At 43.6% G+C, this 19,348-nt stretch overlaps 1 protein-coding gene across 1 annotated transcript in view; it reads right to left on the bottom strand.

Moving 5' to 3' along the window:
* Positions 1-19,348, bottom strand: part of LOC116847322 (single Ig IL-1-related receptor-like) — a 151,074-nt gene that overhangs the window by 8,094 nt on the left and 123,632 nt on the right. Inside the window, exons 4-6 of the mRNA XM_032822205.1 lie at positions 15,760-15,893; positions 14,158-14,322; positions 4,757-4,894 (exon numbers count right to left, since the gene is read on the bottom strand). Of these exons, the coding sequence (XP_032678096.1) occupies positions 4,757-4,894; positions 14,158-14,322; positions 15,760-15,893 (437 nt within the window). The remainder of the gene's footprint in view (positions 1-4,756; positions 4,895-14,157; positions 14,323-15,759; positions 15,894-19,348) is intronic.

Consider the following 19,348-nt stretch of genomic DNA (forward strand, 5'->3'; position numbering starts at 1 on the left):
AGGCAGAGACTAACATTCGCAGACTTGGCGTTCCCATCGACGATCGATAATAGTTACTTGTTACTTACACTCTAAATTTCTTAGGGCGAATTTCACTCGAAAAGCAGACTGAGACCAGCGAGCCACTCGGGAGCTCGAGCGATTTTTCGCTCGAGCAGAGCGAATTTTCCCGCTGTGAATTGTCGAGTGAATGTTTTCACTCGAAATTGAAGAGCGAATCTGACGTACTCCACCGTCACGCGAACGTATTCACTCTAATCGATGAAAACATTCGCTCACACAAAGCCAGGATCCGCTCTAAGCCTCAGTGAAACATTCACTCTTGCGATTTCGAGTGGCGGTATTTTCACGATCGCTTCGACTGAAAATACCGCCACTTCCCACTCGTTTTGAGTGAGATTCCACTCCGAGATATTTAGAGAGTACATTAAGTAGTTGATTTTAAAGTTTTTTCTCTGCAGAATATACATTTCACTGTTCGACATATCTTTCTTCGATTGGATTTTTCTGCTTATAATTGACGCCTATTTTCGGCTCACATCAATATTTTTCGTTGCTTCGGTGTTTATACAAAAATACTTTTCAAACCAAATATTATTCATACTTATTTATTTTTTGTCGTTACTACTTCTCTCTTGTGCGATGTAAATTTTGACACTCCGAATTTAAAATAATCTGCTTTATACACCCTGAGAGAAAAAATATATGAAAAATAAGAGAAATATTTATTCGGTGAGTATTAATAATAAATTTACTTAAATTGCAAATTCTTTTGTTTAAGTAAAATAAATCAACATTTACCTTCTGTGAAAACAGAATGAAACCTTTTATGAAAAATCATTTTCGTGTAGAGAACAACTAAAAGATATAGTTGGAGCTAGAAATAATTATAATTTGAGTTATAGATCAAACATTTTATTCTCTCAAAGTATATTTTCTCATTTAAAAGAAATCTTTTCTCATAATGTAAAAGTATGTATATAGATAAGTTTCAGTACCAATCAAATAAATATTTTTTTACTTTTCAGACAAATTTTGTTTCATAGAAAAAGAGTATGAATCACGGATATACTCCCAGAATATTCTGATCCCGATTCACTCGATATTTCCCGCTCTTGACGGCTGTTAATTAACATTCAATCTACTGGCGCAGCTCGCCGATTGTCGTCTATTTCCGTCGCTCTGAGATCTTCAACGAAGTGCCGAGATTCATTCCTTCGATATTGTCGCATTACATCAAGTTTACGCGGTATATTAACGACGCACCACCCCGCGCTACATCTATCACCGCTGTTGACGCGACCACACCACCCTCACAGTTTGTCCTCCCCCCCTCTCTCTCTCTCTCTCTCTCTTCCTCTCTCTTCGCCTTTCCGGCTCTCTATCCTTCGGCAAGTTCGCGGCTCGAAAACGACGCGCTCGTGGTTGCACACGTGGCGGCTCCACAACGCACACCTAATTCGATACCGCGGCCGCCTCGGCGGAGACAAACGAGACACTCGACGTCCGAGAAAGCGGCGAACTTTCTAATTCAATTTGCCAAGTTGTACGCCGTGATTCCCCACGTATACCTGCTGGGTATATCCTCATTACTTCCGGTTGCGACGTCGCCGCAACGTGGCGAATCATCCCTCGTTGACGATAACAATCCCGTCGGACTGAACTGACTGACTGGCTTTCCGCGCGCCGTTGGTTTCTTCCGTGACGGCCGTCGGGTATTTCGCGAGATTTTCTTTCACGCGCTCGAACAAATTGCCTCGACAAACGCCCGCGTTCAAACCGACGAAACGGCCGGCGGTCGCGTGAGCAGCGAAAAAAATTGCTGTGCCATGCGGCGATTTCGGTGTGTCTGTGTAAGATAGTGATTGTCTATGCGTGTGTGTGAATGTGCGCGCGTGTGTTGCTACACAATTGGAGAGGCGGAACAAAAGGAGCCTCCAACCGGTGTTTAGATCGTTGTCTAGTTTCCTGTTGCTCTCCGCGAAATGCGATCCAATTGTGCGCACCTCATGGTTCGGGGAGCTTCATGGGATCGTCGAATGCATTCGCGTTTTCGTAATTTTGGGACTTTAAGAGAGGGAGGGAGTACAGCAGGATGGAGTCTTATTAACACCTGGGCTTCGAATGTTCCTTGGAATAACAGAGATTTCACAATAAGAAATTAAAAAGGATGTCAAAGTGAGAGACATGCGAATAAAGCATATGTAAAAGTAGACGCGGAGGTAACTACATTAAGTTATATTATGTTATCTTTGCGCAAGTCTAGGCGCAAAAGTGATTAGATTAGAGAAAGAAAGATTAGATTGGTAGAAGAGCGAGTTTAGAATGCACGTGTCTTCGCATCCGCGCAAAAAAAAATATCAATATTGGTAACGCGAATTAAAATAGCCATTTTTTACTATATATTTAATTCTAAAGCGAGAGAGAGTGAGAGTCATGCAAAAATAATAAGATTAAAATATTACGCTCGGGATGTATTTTTGAGTGTCGACGGCCCGCGTTGGAATAAAACAATATCTCCCATTTTCCGCCGCGAACGCCGCCGCCATTTGTACTTTTAATTCCCCGGGAGTTAAATTAAATCTCCATTTAAATTGCCCGTGCGCGCTTTCACGACGGTCTCGATTTAAGCCCCGTGAAGCGCGCCCTCGCGCGCGCGAGATTCGATCCTTCCCGCGATCCTTTCATCGCCTCAAACACGTCGAGTACCGCACGTATGCTTCTCCCTTTCCCCTCGCGCGAATCCTCGTCCCAGCCGTAATCCGCGCGCCCACGACACGTTAATTAAATCATCCGCCAGGACGTAGGCGCGTTCGCTCGTTATACGTGTCTAATTTCGGCACTCGTCTCCATCTTGTCCCGTGTCTCGTCTCGTCATGGGACCACCGCAGATCGATCCTCTCGCGTTCTCGCACGCACTGCAAATCCAAGTGTATTATTTCGGAACGTCTGATGTCGGCTGAAGTTCCGTTTACACGTTCCTTGCGGTTTTAAGAAATCCCGTATTAATAGTTGTTGCTTGAAACTAATCTGACGGTCTGAATGTCTGAGGACCGTATTAACAGCAGTTACTTGAAACTTGTCTTACGTGAGATACTCAAATCTGAATTTAGAGTTGAGTTTTTTTATTCAAATTAGATAATACACATGACATGATATTCGCAATCGCAATTCAGCTGAAAACTCACGTCTAACTATAAATTAAAATCTGAATGTCTCACCTCTGAGTTTCAAGTAACGGTTATTAATACAGATCTGAGATATTCGGATTTGAGTTCAGAATTTGATTGAAAGTTCTCCAGCTGAATCGCGATCACAGTTATGAATATCACATATTATCATCCAATTGAGAAATTTATATCTGACTAACTAAAATTTATATGTCTTTCAGCTCAAGTGATAATTATTAATACACGCGCCACGTCATTTAGTGTGTTTCAGAGGAGTAAATTATAATTTTATACGTTTCCAAATATATAAAAAGTGACATGATGGCTTAAAACGGTAAGAAACGTGTAAGAAGGAACTCAGCCAGAATAACACACTTGGATTTGCGACTGTTGACTCAATTCGAGGTACGCGTTTGTCGTTGAGAACGAGGACGAGCCGATTGTTGGAGATTCGAATCAGGGCTTTTATTTAGACGCAATTCATAAAGTCCAACTCCCTGTAAAATTACTTATCGACCCGCGCCCCGGAGTGGAGCTACGGCGCGGGCCGCCGCAATTCGTGGCCCACATTCGCCGTTGAATATTTACCTCCCACCGGTGCTTATTTGCATGCTGCATGCGGGCCGCATCGCCGCGGGATGCACCGCAAAATAAAGCCCATAGGGACTGTATCGAGAGTGTCGTCGTAGCCTCTCTTTCTCTGTCTCTTCCTCTCTTCGCCTCGTGGACTCTCTTTCTTTCCCTTCTCGTTTTCCCTGTTCCTCCTCTTTACTCGTCTTTCTTTCTTTTCAACGGGATCGTCTCTCTTACGTAACACGATAAGGATCTTCGCGTCGCGTCACCGTTACTGAATCGCACATACAGAGTGTCGCGAGCCGAGCACGCCCGACACACTTCGCCTACCTGGAGCTGCGGCGAGAGGAAAAGTTCGGCCGGCGCGTAAATTCGAAACTTGGCGCGAGCGCAAAGAAGTTGCCGCTCGATCCCCGACGATGCGGCGATCCGCCTCGTCGCGCGGCTGAAAAACGGTGTTGCGTCGTCGCCAGGAGCGAAGGGATCCTCGGCGCGTGACCGAGAGACGCTTTCCCGGATTTTCCGCCGGATGTCTCCTCGAGGAGACGTTAAAACCACCGAAGAAGAGAGAGAGAGAGAGAGAGAGAGAGAGAGAGAGACATAATATTACAAATTTTCTTTTCTTCGCAATTTATATCGTCTCATTCGTACTACTCTCTCCTTCTACGAGGATATCATCTGTTAATAAATAAATAAGTTTTCAGCGCGACTTATATTTCGGAGGCGACGCGAATTTCCGGAAAGCCGGAATCGTCGATTAACCTCGTCGGTTCTCGCGTTCGCGTTAAAAATAGCAGCGCGAAAGAAGAGGGGGTGTCAGGAGCGAGTCCAGGGCGAGGAAAGGACGGAGGAGAGACGGAGACTCCTCTTTACGGTACAGTAAGAGGAACGGTACTCCAGTATTCAGAGCGGCAGTTACTCAAGGAGGTATTCCGCCAGGACTACGTAATTACACAACGACGGGGAAGACGACGAGCTGGCTCGGCGCTAATTAGCGGGTTGTAGGTACTTACAATTGTGATGCAGGTTGGTCAGCTCTAGCGGTGTGCACTTGTACCGATGCTTGGACTCCAGCTTATATATCAGCTTGCCGATGACCAGACTCGAGTCCTTCTCGTGGTAGCACACCAGCGCGTCGCAATCTTTCCCGTCTGCAATGCATAGTCATGCGAGATCGTGATTACGATGCAAATAACGCACACACACAGATACACAGACAGATATGCAGACGCGAGGACTATATCGGTAAAGCCGTACGAAAGATGTCTAAAACGTCCAAGAGACGTTCTCCCCGAAAGACTCGGCGCGAAACGGACGTTCCGTCTAGGAGAGACAGCTCCCGCGAGACTGGCGAACGACTTCTTAAAGGCTTGTAAGTGGAATGGAAGCCGTTACCGTCTCTTTCCAGTTCGAGGCTGAATCCGCGCTCCGGGCGCGGTTACGATTATGAAAACGGCCATGGAGGAGAACAGCCCAGCGCCAGTTATCGCACATCTCTCTATTATTAAACCGGCAGTTATTAAAAAAGCGGCGGGGCGAGCTTCTCGCACGTCTACGCGGTTCCCGATCTCGTCGGGATTATACCGAAATAGACTCCCGAAAGATATCTCTGGGCGACTCCTAAGAGGCGGAAAGAGCCCGAGGAGATCGTAATAACAATAATAAATGGCGTAATAATAATGATATATAATAACAAATATAATGCACTGAAAAAAATAATTCTATGACCAATTTTTATCGGTTTCATATAAGTTTTCTGCCACAATCATATACATTTTTGAGGCAACGAATCGGTAGGTCAGCGCAATCAAGAATTGATTGTCGAAGTCAGAAAGAAAAGCTATGCCATATTTTATTATTCTTCTGGCTGACACAACCATTCTTTTTTTCCGTGTAAGCACATTTTTAGTTTCCGACGCTTTCGCACGACGCATGTATCACAGATGTGATGTGTTTAATTGAGAAGAAATGAATTAAAATTAATTAAAAATTGAGAAAAAGAATTATTTAAAAATTCTTTTGTATATAATAAACTTTATCCCACAAATAAACCTTCAAATATTTTCTTTTCTCAGCGTAACTGAAAATAAAATGTCCAACTTTATAATTGCACAGCTAAATAATTATAGTCAAGAGACCCAATTTTTCTGTCGCTAATGATAATAACCTCGTTGTGTATACACTGAGAAAAAAATAGTTGAAAATTCGTTTCTGTGAAATAAAGTTTATTTCTGCGAATGAATTTTACATCCCGCGATTAAATGTTCAGTTATTTTTTTCTCAATGCACTGTATGTGTGTGTGTGTGTGTATGTGGCTGTGTGTATATGTGTGTGTACTGCTGTTGCTTCTTGTTTGTTAAAAAAAACTACAGATAAACATAATTGGAGTTGAGAATGACTAGAATTTTATGATTGCAAAATATAACTGAAATTAATAATTTATTTTCTTGGTATAAACGCCGACACGTGTGCGTCGATGCACCTGTGAGACGCGTGTGCGTTTCCAAGATAACCAAAGTCGACAGCGTCGCGACTATAATTTCTCAGGAAGGGATCCCAATAATTTACCCAAAAGTGTCGCCGTTATCGAGGAGCAACCCCGTAGCCACCACCTCGTCGCTTGTGGCGGAAGCACATCGTCGACGTCTTCGACCATCGATCCTGAGGCTCGTCAGGTTCAGCGCGCGGGAGGACAAATGAATCCTGCTCCTTATCGCGATAAAAGGGGATGCGGTCGCGGCGTCCCGCGGGAAATCCGATATGGGGGGCTCGCCGCAACCCCTTTATGAATATAAAGCGGAAATTCGGCGCTCCTCGCGCGCGAGACCGAGTTCGCGAGCGGAAGGAGTTAACGCGGGAGATGGGAAAGAGAACTACGAGCAGGATGGATGGGGATGGGGCGGGCGGGCGTGCGCGGGGGTGGACAATAATTCGCGCATTATCGCTTCCGTTTACTCGAAATTTATTCCGATGTAGTCTCGCGCGCGCGCTTTCGCGCCGCGTAACCGTTCACTCCAGGAATAGATTAAATCGTTATCGCGACCACCGTTATGCGCGCAAAGCGTCCCATAGAGATAAATAATGTGCGCCATAATAGCGCGGAGGCCGCTTATATGACGCGCGCGTAACGCTCGCGCACGACCCCCGACGGTGCTTAAGGAGATCGCCGATTGCGACGCGCGTTTTTCCTTCCCCCCCCCCCTCCTTTTCTTCCTTTCAGCATAATACCGACGTATATTTACCGAATCGCAGGCAAACGGAATGATGGACGATGACGCGGGGCCGTTTTCAGGGTGAAATGGAAAAAGATGAGGATCCGAGATCGGACAAATTTCAATAACAGGGTGAATTTGCCGCGCAAGAATTCCCCAAGATTTTCCCACACACAATATAAGTTCCATTAGAATGCATAAATTTTTCTCAAAATTGCTTATCCTACTACGATACCAACTGGAAATCTTTATATTTTCTTGTCCCAAACATGACTCCTCTGCCTAGAATCAAAATTGAAGAGCTATGGGAAACTTCCTCTTCAGTCGGTGTGCCTTTACGATATCAAATAGATAACTCTACAACTATTGTGTTTAATAAAATAAAAATTGAGATATTTTTAAAATACTTTAGCTGTATATTTTACTGAATAATCAAATTATTTGGAAAATCAACATATATTTTGTCCAATTGATTAATGTGAAAGGAAGACCAGAAAAAAATTGGAGAAATTTTAAGCTTCCCACCTGAAATCGCATGTTTGAGACATGTATTTTCCCGTGAAACTTCCTCCGTGTTTCACCGCCTTTTGTCGCGCAGATGCGCGTTATTATCGCGCTGTTTCGCGGTCGTTGCGACAGATGCAACAAGAGTTTGAGATGGTAACGAGAGAAAATTAAAAGAGAGGACGCGCCAGAGAATATCCTTATACAGAGTAAAAGAATTCAGAGTAACAAGCGTGTCGCTTTATTAACCCTCGAAGCTAGCGAGGTGAGAACATTGTCGGGACGAGCGAGCGAGCGAGTGTTTGCCGCAGCTGAGGTCCTCGGCTCCTCGAGAATCGATTATCGAGCGAGTCGCGAAACACAGCTCGGCTCCGTGTCCGAGGACGAACTTGGAAGCCCCGAACGCCTCAGACGCCTGCATCGCAATTACAAGCACGGACAACAGGCGTACGTCGCGACTATCAGAATGACTCTCAGGACTCGCCCGTTGAACCGTGTCACGAGTCGGGATTGCTCCGGGAAACTGAATCGCTCGACGGGAATCCGATTGCACAGCCCTAACCCAGCGTGTCCGTTTCGCACGTTCGAGAGAGTCGAAGAGATCGTCGAGCAGTCATCATCGTTGTCTTCGTGCTCGTCGTCGTCGTCGTTGTCGTCGGGGCCCAATTACCCGGAGCGGCAATTTGCGTAGCATTAGCCATGCAACGAGATATCATTAGCCGCGGCCGCGCTCCGGCCAGAAATGATATCGTCACGTCGCCGGGGATCTCACTGGAGAAAACGAACGGGCCTCCTTACTCGCCTCGCTTTCGCGAACGGGCCCTTACCGAGTGGTGGCGCGGAGAGAGACGGTCTCGCGCGTTCCCGGAATTCGCCGGTAATCGTCGCAATTTTCTCCCAGGCCGCGACGTGGAAGGCGGCGACGTCGTGGGACACTCTGTCCGAGCGAGAGAGGAACGTTTGCACGCCAGAAGCTGGGTCTTCCGCAAACGAGACGACCGGCGGGATCCCGAAAGGACTCTTTGGGACCACCGGGAAAAGATTGCCGGTCAAAACGGCGAACGTCTGTCGCGCGACCGCCAACGGCGAGCGATGTCCTATCGTCTTCGCAGACGATAAAGAATTGAGAAGGAGGATTTTACCAACCTTCTCGTTCTCGTAATAATTTGAGCCTAGGAAAATCAGCTGGTAATCAATTTTTTCATCTGCTTTTTATGCGGAATATGAAAAAGGAATGCACGTAAATTAACGCAAGAAAGAACTTTTTTTAAACAAATCAGAAATAAAATACTTTGAGAGTTCAGGCACAGATGTTATAGTGCGATATCAATTAATCATTAAGGATAATAAGGATTTTCACTAATACTTAGATTAGTTGATATCGCACTATAACATCTGTGCCTGAACTCTCAAAGGCCCTATATTTTATTTCTGAATGCACATAAATTTTAACCCTCAACATACACTAAGGGTCTGGCGAATATATATATGTTGTGTAACTGTAGCGAAATGTGTATGTTGGGGGTTAAGTTGGGTAAAATTCTGTCATCTGTTTTGTGTACATATCTTCTAATTATATATTTTCTCTTTCTGAAAGTTATAAGTTTGTGCGAGAGATTTGTCATTTTTTTATGACAATTGTAGGCAATTTGAGCATTGAAAGGAAAATATGAGAAAAAATGTTATAGTTTTTGTATGAATTCTTTTGGATTTTACTATTTTTCTGATACTGCATAAGTAAACTAGCAACATCTATGTTGCTAAAAATTTATTTGCAGAATATAAAGATTATTTTTGTGAAGTAAAGCTCATCTTTCCGTGAAATAAAAACTTCTGTGAATAAACTTTATATTCCACAAATAAATTCTTAAATATTTTTCTCAAGTACCTTGTAGCAGATTTTTTAATAGCACATTTCAATTTCTAAATAAAATATGAAGTCCATATGAGTGAGAGGAAAGGATAATAAACTACTGCAGTATGTCTATCTATTCCTTGGTTACAAAATTCTCTAATAAATTTTACTATAAAATTTTCTCTAAAAAGTCCTCGTTAGATGTTTAAAAGGATACCGGAGTCCATGTTCGTAAACATTATTGATCCTTCGAAATTGGATAAAATTTCGTTTTCTATGTTACTCGACAAATACGACACATTTTCTTGCACCAATCTAATAAATAATTGCGACGTTCAACTTAACATTCTTTTAACAACTCACGGACGATCGAATTCAGACATACAAGTGCGACAGATTAAAAGTCATGCTCGGTTTTAAAATGACAGATCCGCGTACATTCGCATTTGTTATTGAATCACTTCATTATGTAGCGCACGGAGGAGATACTAGAGTTATCGCTTGGCTAAACATGGTTGCCATAACAAAATATTGACGTTACTTTTCGCATACGAGATGGTTATAATAACCATAGTATTCTGGAGATGCTGGACTTGCCTCCTTTGCTATTTGAGCGGAACTCTCAGTGCTGTGTGGCACAACCAAATCTTACACACAGAAAAATATTGTTCTACTGTTAAAAAAACCGATTATTCAATTTACTTTCCTCCTTTCAAGTAACGGTTATCTTCATAAAAAAATATTTTCTTGATAATAATCTTAAAATGTACTCATCAGAAATTTGGGGAAAGCTCATTGTCATGCATTCAAGAGAAGAACTTGTTCTCTTTAGAAGAATATCATATAAAATTTTATCGGAGAAAAAGTTGGCTCGACTCTAATGTAACAAGCAAACTAAATTTTTGTTTTAATTTAATACTTTTGATTGAAATGTTAAACTTGCAGAAATTCGGGATGTATTCTGAATACGTTTATACATAAAGACAACAATTTCTAATGCGATATAGAATTCGAAGAAGGGAGGATTCTAAGTGGGAAATATGATCTTGGAATGAATATGTATTCTTTTCCACGTATTACAAAGACACATGATCTTCGGCTTCCCGAGACGAGTTCCAAAAATCACGAAAGAATAAAGGAACAAAAAGAAGAAAGGAAAATTCCCAACTGTACCGAAACTGGATTCCCGAGATTCGGAGAAAGAAACGCTATTCTCCAAGGGACGCGATCTCAATTCGTCTAAATTACGACTCTTTGTTGCGTCGGGCATTTCTAGTATGGCCGCTAAACCGCGCGCGCGGCAAACCGACGAAACATTCTCCTCCACCTCCTTTTCAACACGCAAATTGCGCTCGTTCAACTCCACGTCTTATCTATCTCTTTCCATCACTTTTAATCGTAGAGCGCGATTAAAGGTCGGTAATAGTCTCGTTTTAACTGCTAAACGTAATACGCAAAGAGAGGGAACGAGCGAGAGGGAGCGGGAGGAGGGGGAGTTTCGATGTAACGAGTTACGTCGTTTCACCGTTCATATTACAGCGCGTCTGAAATATTGAAGCACCTGGAAAACGGTGGAGTCCGCGTAAAATCCTTTGAAAGTTCCTACGCCCGGCAGGAATTAGCGTTACTTAAGTAAATTGCGAGAACGGGAAGAATTAAAGTGCGATCGGCGGTGAGCGGAAGAAGAAAAAAGATAGGGAGGACAAGAGAGGGGTGGGGAGGGGAGGAGAGGAAAAGGAAAGAAAAGGAAAAGAACGCAGCTCATTAAGCTCCAACTAAATCGAGGTTCCTATTTACGCGAACTCTTCCTCCGGGGAAACTCGCCCTGCGGCAATAAAACGACGCTGTCCCGTCTTTTGTACGTGCAAAAATTTCCCTCCCTGCCTTTTCTTGCCCACCTTGCTTTTAGAGGAATTAAAATTCGGCTGAATTCCAGTTTCAGCGCAAACTGAATTTAGCAGTTCCCAGCGGAACTCCTCGCGCCACGTTTTTGTCAGCATTTTTTATCATTTCCGTTAGCCAAAATTTGTCGAATTTTTTCCTTCTCTGTGAAACGTGCGTTCCCCTTTCGCGAAACTTTGCCTTTAAGTTCCAATTGTCTACGCTTTCTCGGGCGGAAGTTCTCTTTCGAAGAATTCAAACGTTTTGGGGGTTGCGCCAGAGAGATTGGCGGTTTGAAAAAATCGAAAAGCTCTGCTTTCTCTGTCTCTTCAATCGATAGACGTCCCAAAAATGTCATGTAACTTAAGTGAAAATTCCAAGCCAAAGTTATCCGAGTCAGCTTCTAACGCACGGCGTGTCATTAGCCCGGGGCGCTTTCGTTTCTTGACCTGAGCTCGAGATGCATCGGAATTTTTTTGGAAGTGTCTTTTCCCAAGATACTATCTGCAGTATCCGGTTCTGTGACGAGCCACTTGGGTGGTTTTTCCGCTGAGACTACAACGAAAGTTACAACATGTGTCCGCTCCGTAAAATCGCCCCGAAGTCGTTATTCACTGCCTTAAAGTGAATCAGAAAAGATGTTTTTGATTGAATTGGCTAGAGAAGTAGAGATCTATCGCAATCGCAATAATCAGTGAATATTCGCTGCAACACTGCCACTTTGCTGCTTCATCTTGCGTCTTACTGATCTTCACCGGCGGAGGTAAGATTTCACTGTAAAGTCTGCAGTGCACAAATTCGTTACGCACGCTGTGCCAAATCCAACTTTCCGCGCTTGCGGCGATGGAATTAACAGCTTCTATGCGATTCACGTGCAATGGCACCGTCTATGTTCGCAAACTGCATCAACGGTAGGAACAGTCGCTGCTATTAACTGATTCTTTCAACGGGATTTCACTGAATGCAGTGCTAAACTTACAACTGAACCGTCAGTTGCAAGTATAGCGTTCGAGTTTCGAGCGAAGAACTGATTCTAGTTCAAAGAGCAGTGGCGCGAGAATAATCGGAACAACCGTGAATATCGCTGCCCTGCATCTTCAACGAAGGATTTGTATCTTTACTGCGGATCGCTGAGGTAATGGGTGTTCCCATCGGCATTTGACGCGGCACGAAAAATCGATTCCTTGTATACACTTCGATATACATTTATTTGTATAATAAATAGTCGCTTTTCGTTTATTTACTTAAGTAACGGTAGCTTAAGCTACTTCGTTGTTTCGTAATAAATTTTCTTTCCCAGCTTCAAAGAAATATTACTTTGCGACACCAAGCTGATATGATTGCCTCAAGTTCTTTAAAAGAGATCACGTTTGACTTCAAACAAATTCCAGAAATTAAATAGAAGGAAAAATTGTAATTTAATTCTCTCTTAAGAGTTTGTAATATTCTTCATATTTTCTTCATATAATTCAAATCCTTCTCATATTTATTTTAGAGACGAATTATTCAGAATTATGCTCAATTAATCACACGTTCTGAATTAATTATATCCGTGCCCCGAATTATATAATGCTCGCTGGCGTTTCACGACTGTAAAGCTAAAATACAAACGAGAAGGAGCTGTTGCATGGTCTCTTACGAGATTACTCCGGGGTCTCCTTTGCCTTCCAATACAAGTGAGTGAGTAATCCCGCCCAGAAAATACGCTCCATTCAAATTGTAATACATAAGATGCCGGACGGCGCAGTTAAAGAGGAAAGGAGAAGGATCTCGCAGGATCTTAGAACGCGAACGTCCGGCAAAATATTACCAGGAGGACTCGACCGTCCCCGTTTCCCTCCCGTCTCTCTCCCCTATCAGCATTATTTAAACGAACCGGGGGCAAGAGGGCGAGACTGCAGGAAAGAAAGTCGGAAGGATTAAGGCGCAATCGGCGGCGGAGAGGGCGGCGAAAAAGGATCAAGGAACAGCCACTTTAATTTCCATGCCGGCGGAACGGAGTCGCGGGCACTTCCCGCGGTAATTAAGAGTCACAATTAAGTGGGCGAAAAAACGTCGCTGATAATTACCGGCCATCCCATCTCTCCCTCCCTCCTTCTACCCGCTGTCCCGTTGTCTCGCGTCGCTGCGGTGAATTTGTCGCTGTGAGGAACGGAAAAGAAAGAAAAGTATAAAGGAACGTTTACCGGACGACGACGACGACGACGGCGAGGGGGGAAAGAGAGAGAGAGAGAGAGAGAGAGAGAGAGAGATCTTCGGCCTCCTATCAGGATCTCCTTAGTCACGGGATTAGGGTGAATCCTGTTGGAGCCGCGCGAGACTTCGAGTTTTACGTCACGTCGTGTATTCGTCACGCCGGTAACGAGATTCCACCGGCGCTTCCTGCATCGCCAGATTGGAGAAGTTCGCGGCGGAAGAAAATTGAGTCGCGAGCCTAGAAAATTAAATTCCAGTCTTCTCACACCACCTCCCCTCCAACCCTCCGTCTCCTGCCGCGGAATATTTTTCAGGAATCCCGGCATTTCGGCTTTGCGAACCTATCCTGTGCTTCGCGAATTTCAAGGCCGCCTTCGCGGGGATGCGAGGGAGACGAATTAATCCGTATCGCGTTCGTGTATCTCTGCGGCGATCAATTGCGCGTTTTTGACGTCGCGGTGAAAGACTGGAATTCCGTGGAGAGTTACGAGAAGCCCGGAGGGAGATCGGGCGAGCTTAACTTCTGATCCGGGAAAATTAAACGCCGATCCTCTCCCTCAGGATCTCCGGGAGTGTCCGGATTCTCCGGAAAGTTCGACGGGATATTTTTTCCGGACTTGCCGGAGTTCTCCTTCGCGAGAACCTAGATTTCCGAGGTGAATTGAAGGTTCCAGAGGTCGCACAATATGCCGAAGTGCTGGCGATCGACCGACCGATCGACCGATCGCCAATTCCGGCCGGGTTATTCGCGACTTATGCACTCACCGTTCTCCTCGAGACGACCGAACTTGTCTCTGTAGAGTAGTGCGACCGGCAACCAGCAGCGTGTGTAAAATGCGGTGACTGACACTAACAGCACGACTACGAGAACCGCCAGCAGCAGGGACTTCCGTTCCGAACCGTTCGGCAGGTGCAGCACGAATTGTGGTTCTGCAACACAATCAGACGAAACACCTTCAGATAATTCTAGTGACAAAAGGAATGACAACGTAATGATACACAGGAAAGGAAAAACGTTCTTGCTTGGAAAGTATCTTTGCTTCTGACACGTAAGTCTTAAAATGAGAACACTAAACGCAGGTAAATTGCTTTCATCAATGCGTCTTATGTGTGATTCAACGAAGGAAAATATTTTTATTATACAAAAATAATTTTTATGAATAGAAAAGGTGGAAGTAGACATCAATATCATCGAAATGATCATATTGCATTTTTTGTGAGACTATTATGATATTCAAATAAAATTATTGTCGAAAACCGAGACATGAAAATTCTTCTAATAAAATTATATATCGTTACTTATATAGCTTATAAAACAACGATTGTTAATTGGAGCATATTGCTTTCAAGTTAATTTCTTTTTTCTCTGGTGGAGGGGAGTGCAATGTGAATTAATTTATATGCGTATACAATCATTGAAAAGCTAATCTCTTCTCCTTTGGAAATTAAAAAAAAATTGTTTCCCTTCCGTTCGAAAAAAATTTCATCGAAATTTAACGACAGAAATATGATAAAAAAAAAGCAAAATCCAATGGAAAAATTGTTTAACCCCGGAACGTTTGAAATTCAATAAAAGACGGGAATTTCTCTTGCGCATAAAGATCGTTGCAACTTTTTTTTTTAATTTTTCGCTCCAAAAAGTGCATCGATGTCGGCAGACAATAAATGGGGAATTACGACGTAAACATCGCATTATTTGATATGGCGATAAATTAAATTTGCGTTCGATTTAAAAATGATCTTATCGATGCTGTTCCGCGCCAATTTGCCCGAAACTAATTTGTATCAATTCCCAACGATGCATCGCGTATAATAATTAAAATCGATAAAAGTAAATCGCGCGCAACGGCCGAGTGGACTCGCGGATATTTTCCGGGCATTCCCGGCTATTATTAAAATGAATTCGTCGCTAGATTGTTTTCACGCGAATAATGCATCGGGGTTAATTGGATGCGTTTTGCTCCGAGCCGTAATTAACAATAACGGTTACTCGCTGTAAACAACAAGCGAGATTATTTCACTTGTTTGTATCCCACATTTAATTTCAATAAAGACTTCGATTTTCGGCGCGTTAAAATTAAAATTAAAAAAAAAAGAAGAAGGAGAAAAGGAAAGAGAGAATAGAGAGAAGAGAGAGAGAGAGAGAAAAACAACCTTTAGAAAGAATAAAATAGAAAATTTAAAACGCCGAATTAACAGTGCGTGTATAAGTCTGTGCAAATGGTAAAAAAAGATCACATTGACATATCCGAGTGTCGAAACGCAAGATTTTCGATTCGAAGTTTTGATATTTTTCTCTCGCTGAGAGTTTAATGGCGCCGTGTGCGGAATATTCGCGAGAAGTTGAAAATAAGCAACCTTACTGACCTTGCTCGTAGACGTGAGCCGCCAACGTAATATCCTCGTCAACGCTGTTGCTGATTATGCACTTGTACTCTCCATAATCCGTGAAAAGTACGTTTTGGATCTCCAAATAGGAGCCGATTATTTGGTTGTCCTCTCTGTAAAACAAATGGGCGCGTACACGCTATTAAAACTGCATACATGGTAACACGATGTTGGAAGTGTTTGCCAAAAAACTCTTGACAAACTCCAAAATTCATATATATATTTTTTTTTCATCATTATATAAAAACTACCTCATTCTTCTATATATGACTTCAAGAGGATCCTTCTGAGAAAGGAGAATAATCCAAGCACAATATTCTTAAAGTTAGAGAAATTTTCTCTTCCATAGTACAAGTTTTGCTCACCGTGTCTTTCACAGCGTGCGCATAGAGAGAAAAATATCCAAAAAATAATAAACATCTACTCAGTGGGGATAGTAACAAGATATTTATTTAAATTCTGCGATTTAAATAGAATGAACTGCCTCCATGAAAAGTTAAAATTTTTTCAAGGTTTCAGAAGATATTTGTTTTCTTGCTTGAAAAATGTTTTATATTAGTACAAATAAATATCTTATTATCAGTATCCACCGAATAAACATCTTCTATTTCTTAGATACCTTCTTCTTTCCGTGTAGGAGAACATTCTGTTTCGAGCAAACATATCTTTCTTGATACAAGAGGAAAGAGGTCGGAAACCAGACAGTATAAGTGTCTCCAATGCGTTTTAGAGGCATCTCAACAACGTTCAAGGCAAACGGCGCACCTTTCAGACGTCTCTAAGATGTCTTTTAGATATTTACGCTGTGTATGGGAATAATATCTAATGGATTTCCAAGTAATCAACTTCATTAGAAGAGGAATTCTCCTTCAGTAAAAGTTTTCGCTTAGAATATGAGACTGCAGAAAATAGCACCTTGCAACTAGAATTTTTTTTTTGGGAGTGAAGTAATATCCTCCTGGTTGCAAAAGGATCTTCTTGCGGCCAACATATAAGAGGATTCTACTGAGGATAAGATCATATTTTCTGAATGTTGAACATTGCTGTTGCACGCGAGAGAGATGGAAGTTATGTCATTTTAGTGGAAAAAGAGAGACATCTATGAATTTTTTATTCTCATCATGAAGAATATTCCGCGATTTACTCGTCTCGACTGTATACTTCAGTCCCATTAGTTCTAATTACAGGCAACGTTCTAATTATAACTGGAGTTGAACTTTTTACAATGACGCGCTGACATCCTTTCGCAAATTCCCGTCCCCAAGAGAGGAAAAATGAATGAGCCAAAAAAAGTGTTTCGCGTGCAGAAACTCGCTTTGGGAGGAGGGTCGAAATTTTGGCGCAGGTTTCGTCACTGTTGCTCCTCGTTCGGAAATTACGTCGCTTGAAAAAAAAAAAAACGAAACAAAAAAAAACACGCGCGCGGTTGCATATTTATCGCACTTTGTTCGTTGCGACCGCGTATTCGCGAGCCGGTGATGCTCACCGAAACGTGCTGGCTCGCGCGCCCCTGCACTTGCATTTCGCGACGCGCGTTGCTCGTTTTTTCGGTGGCGGCCGACCCGCGCAAAAATAAGAACAAAACAGCAAAAGGAGGGAGGCAAGAAAGCGAGCGAAAAAAAGAAAGAGAGCGAGAGAGGATCCGTGCGTTTCATTCGCCGCGCTTCCGGCGCGACGGGCAGCGAAAGAGTCCCACGTTCCATTACACAATCATTTAACGCACGGAACATTTCGCCATGCTAATTTAATTACGAGCGGCCGACCCGCTCGCCGCCAACGGGCGACTTAGCCGTGCGCGTGCAATTAATTCCGGACGCATAATTTCGTTCGTCCGTCTGTCCGTTCGTTCGTTCAGCCCTTTCACGCGCTCGCTCGCTCGTTCGTTCGTTGTCTTCGTCTTGCCTGCGGCGCGCTTGGCGCAAACAAATAAATTTTCGGCGTTTAGGTGTGCGAGTGAATATACGAGTACAAAGAGAGAGAGAGAGAGAGAGAGGGGAGGAAGAGAGGAGGAATTAGAGGAAGGTACAGCATCGTGTTTTGATTAATGAGCGAAACAACAGACTTCGCTGAGAGCGATGGATATTTAGTTGGTGCTAATTATTGGATTGTACAATTGAATTATATTATTGAATAGTGTTCAGATAAGGTAGATCTCTCCGCGGTATTGCGGTGTAATTTCATGTTTTTCTCTGAGAGTGTAGAAGTGCTGAATTAAAGCGCGGTTTCATGTTCCCTCTCTCTCTCTCTCTCTCTCTCTTTCGTCCACTTGCCCGAAGCGGTATAAAAATACGGAAATAAAACGACGCGCTGGGGGAGTCGTGGATTTTTATGGCAACGAGAGTCGGAAGGAAACGTGCCGGTTTTCGTTGGTGCACACAGACGGCAAGAGGGATACTTGTCGCGTTCGGAAATTGTACCACGATTATGGAAAACAGCAGGCGATGCGGGACAGCGATCTTATTCGGAGACTGAAACGCGCTCGCTGTTTACCATGCTGCAATTACGCTCTTTTGAGAGAAGCGAGTTACAAACCCGTCAAGCAAGAGGGAAAGAGAGAGAGAGAGAAGAGAGAAAGCGACGCAAATAAAGTGAGAAGGAGAAAGAAAGAGAGAGAGAATACTAGTGCAATATCGGCCAAAAAGCGAGCGCGGTCGCATTTTTTATCCCGCTTTTATTGCGAGCATCACGACGGCTCGCGTCGCGACGCGCCGCGCGCTGGGCTGAATAATTAAAACGATCGGGTCGAAGTATGCAAATGCGCGACCGTGATATGCGCGCGCGCGAGCACGCGTGACGAAGAGCGGCGCGAAATGATATTCGCCGTTTTAATAAATTTCCGGGGCTCGAAACGACGACGGCACGACGCGAAAAATATCGCCCGCGTCGCCGGAGAATCGTGTAAATCACGACGACGCGCGCGCCGAGGTGTACTCGCACCGCCCTCGATCGCCCTTCTCTTGCTTCTCCTCCTCCTCCTCCACTTCATCCCCTCGCGCCATTCAATCGTAGAAATTGAAAACTATGTTGGACGTTATTTCGGCACATCGATCTGTTAACATCACGGACACGACGGCGGTGTCCCGACTAGAGGGGCTCTCTCTCTCGTTGTGAAAAAACGAGAGAAAATAAAATAAAAAGTCGAGGACTGTCGAAAATTTGTATCGACAGTATGAGAGTGTATGTGCGTCGATATCAAAATTGTTTACCGAAATCCGAGATCTGCAAATTCGTGTGTCTCGTGAAAATTTCAAGCTCCGTGTAATTTTAATTTCAATTCCGTTCCTTTCTCGCCGCCCGTTTCTACCCCGTTTCGCGAGAGTCGTGCGCATCGACACGATATCAAGCTATTTTTCCAGACTCAACTGTTAATCCTATGTCGCTGGCCATTCTAATGTTGATCTATCAAATTCCAAGTTTGTCTATAGTTTACAAATGAGAATTTTTATTTGTCATATAACACGCTCGATTCGCGGGATGAAACGTGAGTCTGAAATTTGCAAGCGGAGTCTCCTCTTCTCTCTCTCTCTCTCTCTCTCTCTCTCTCTCTCTCTCTCTCTCTCTCTCTCTC

Source organism: Odontomachus brunneus, unplaced genomic scaffold, assembly GCF_010583005.1.
Source record: "Odontomachus brunneus isolate Ranch 3 - 2012 unplaced genomic scaffold, Obru_v1 Obru_scaffold_076, whole genome shotgun sequence".
Lineage (NCBI taxonomy): Eukaryota > Metazoa > Arthropoda > Insecta > Hymenoptera > Formicidae > Odontomachus > Odontomachus brunneus.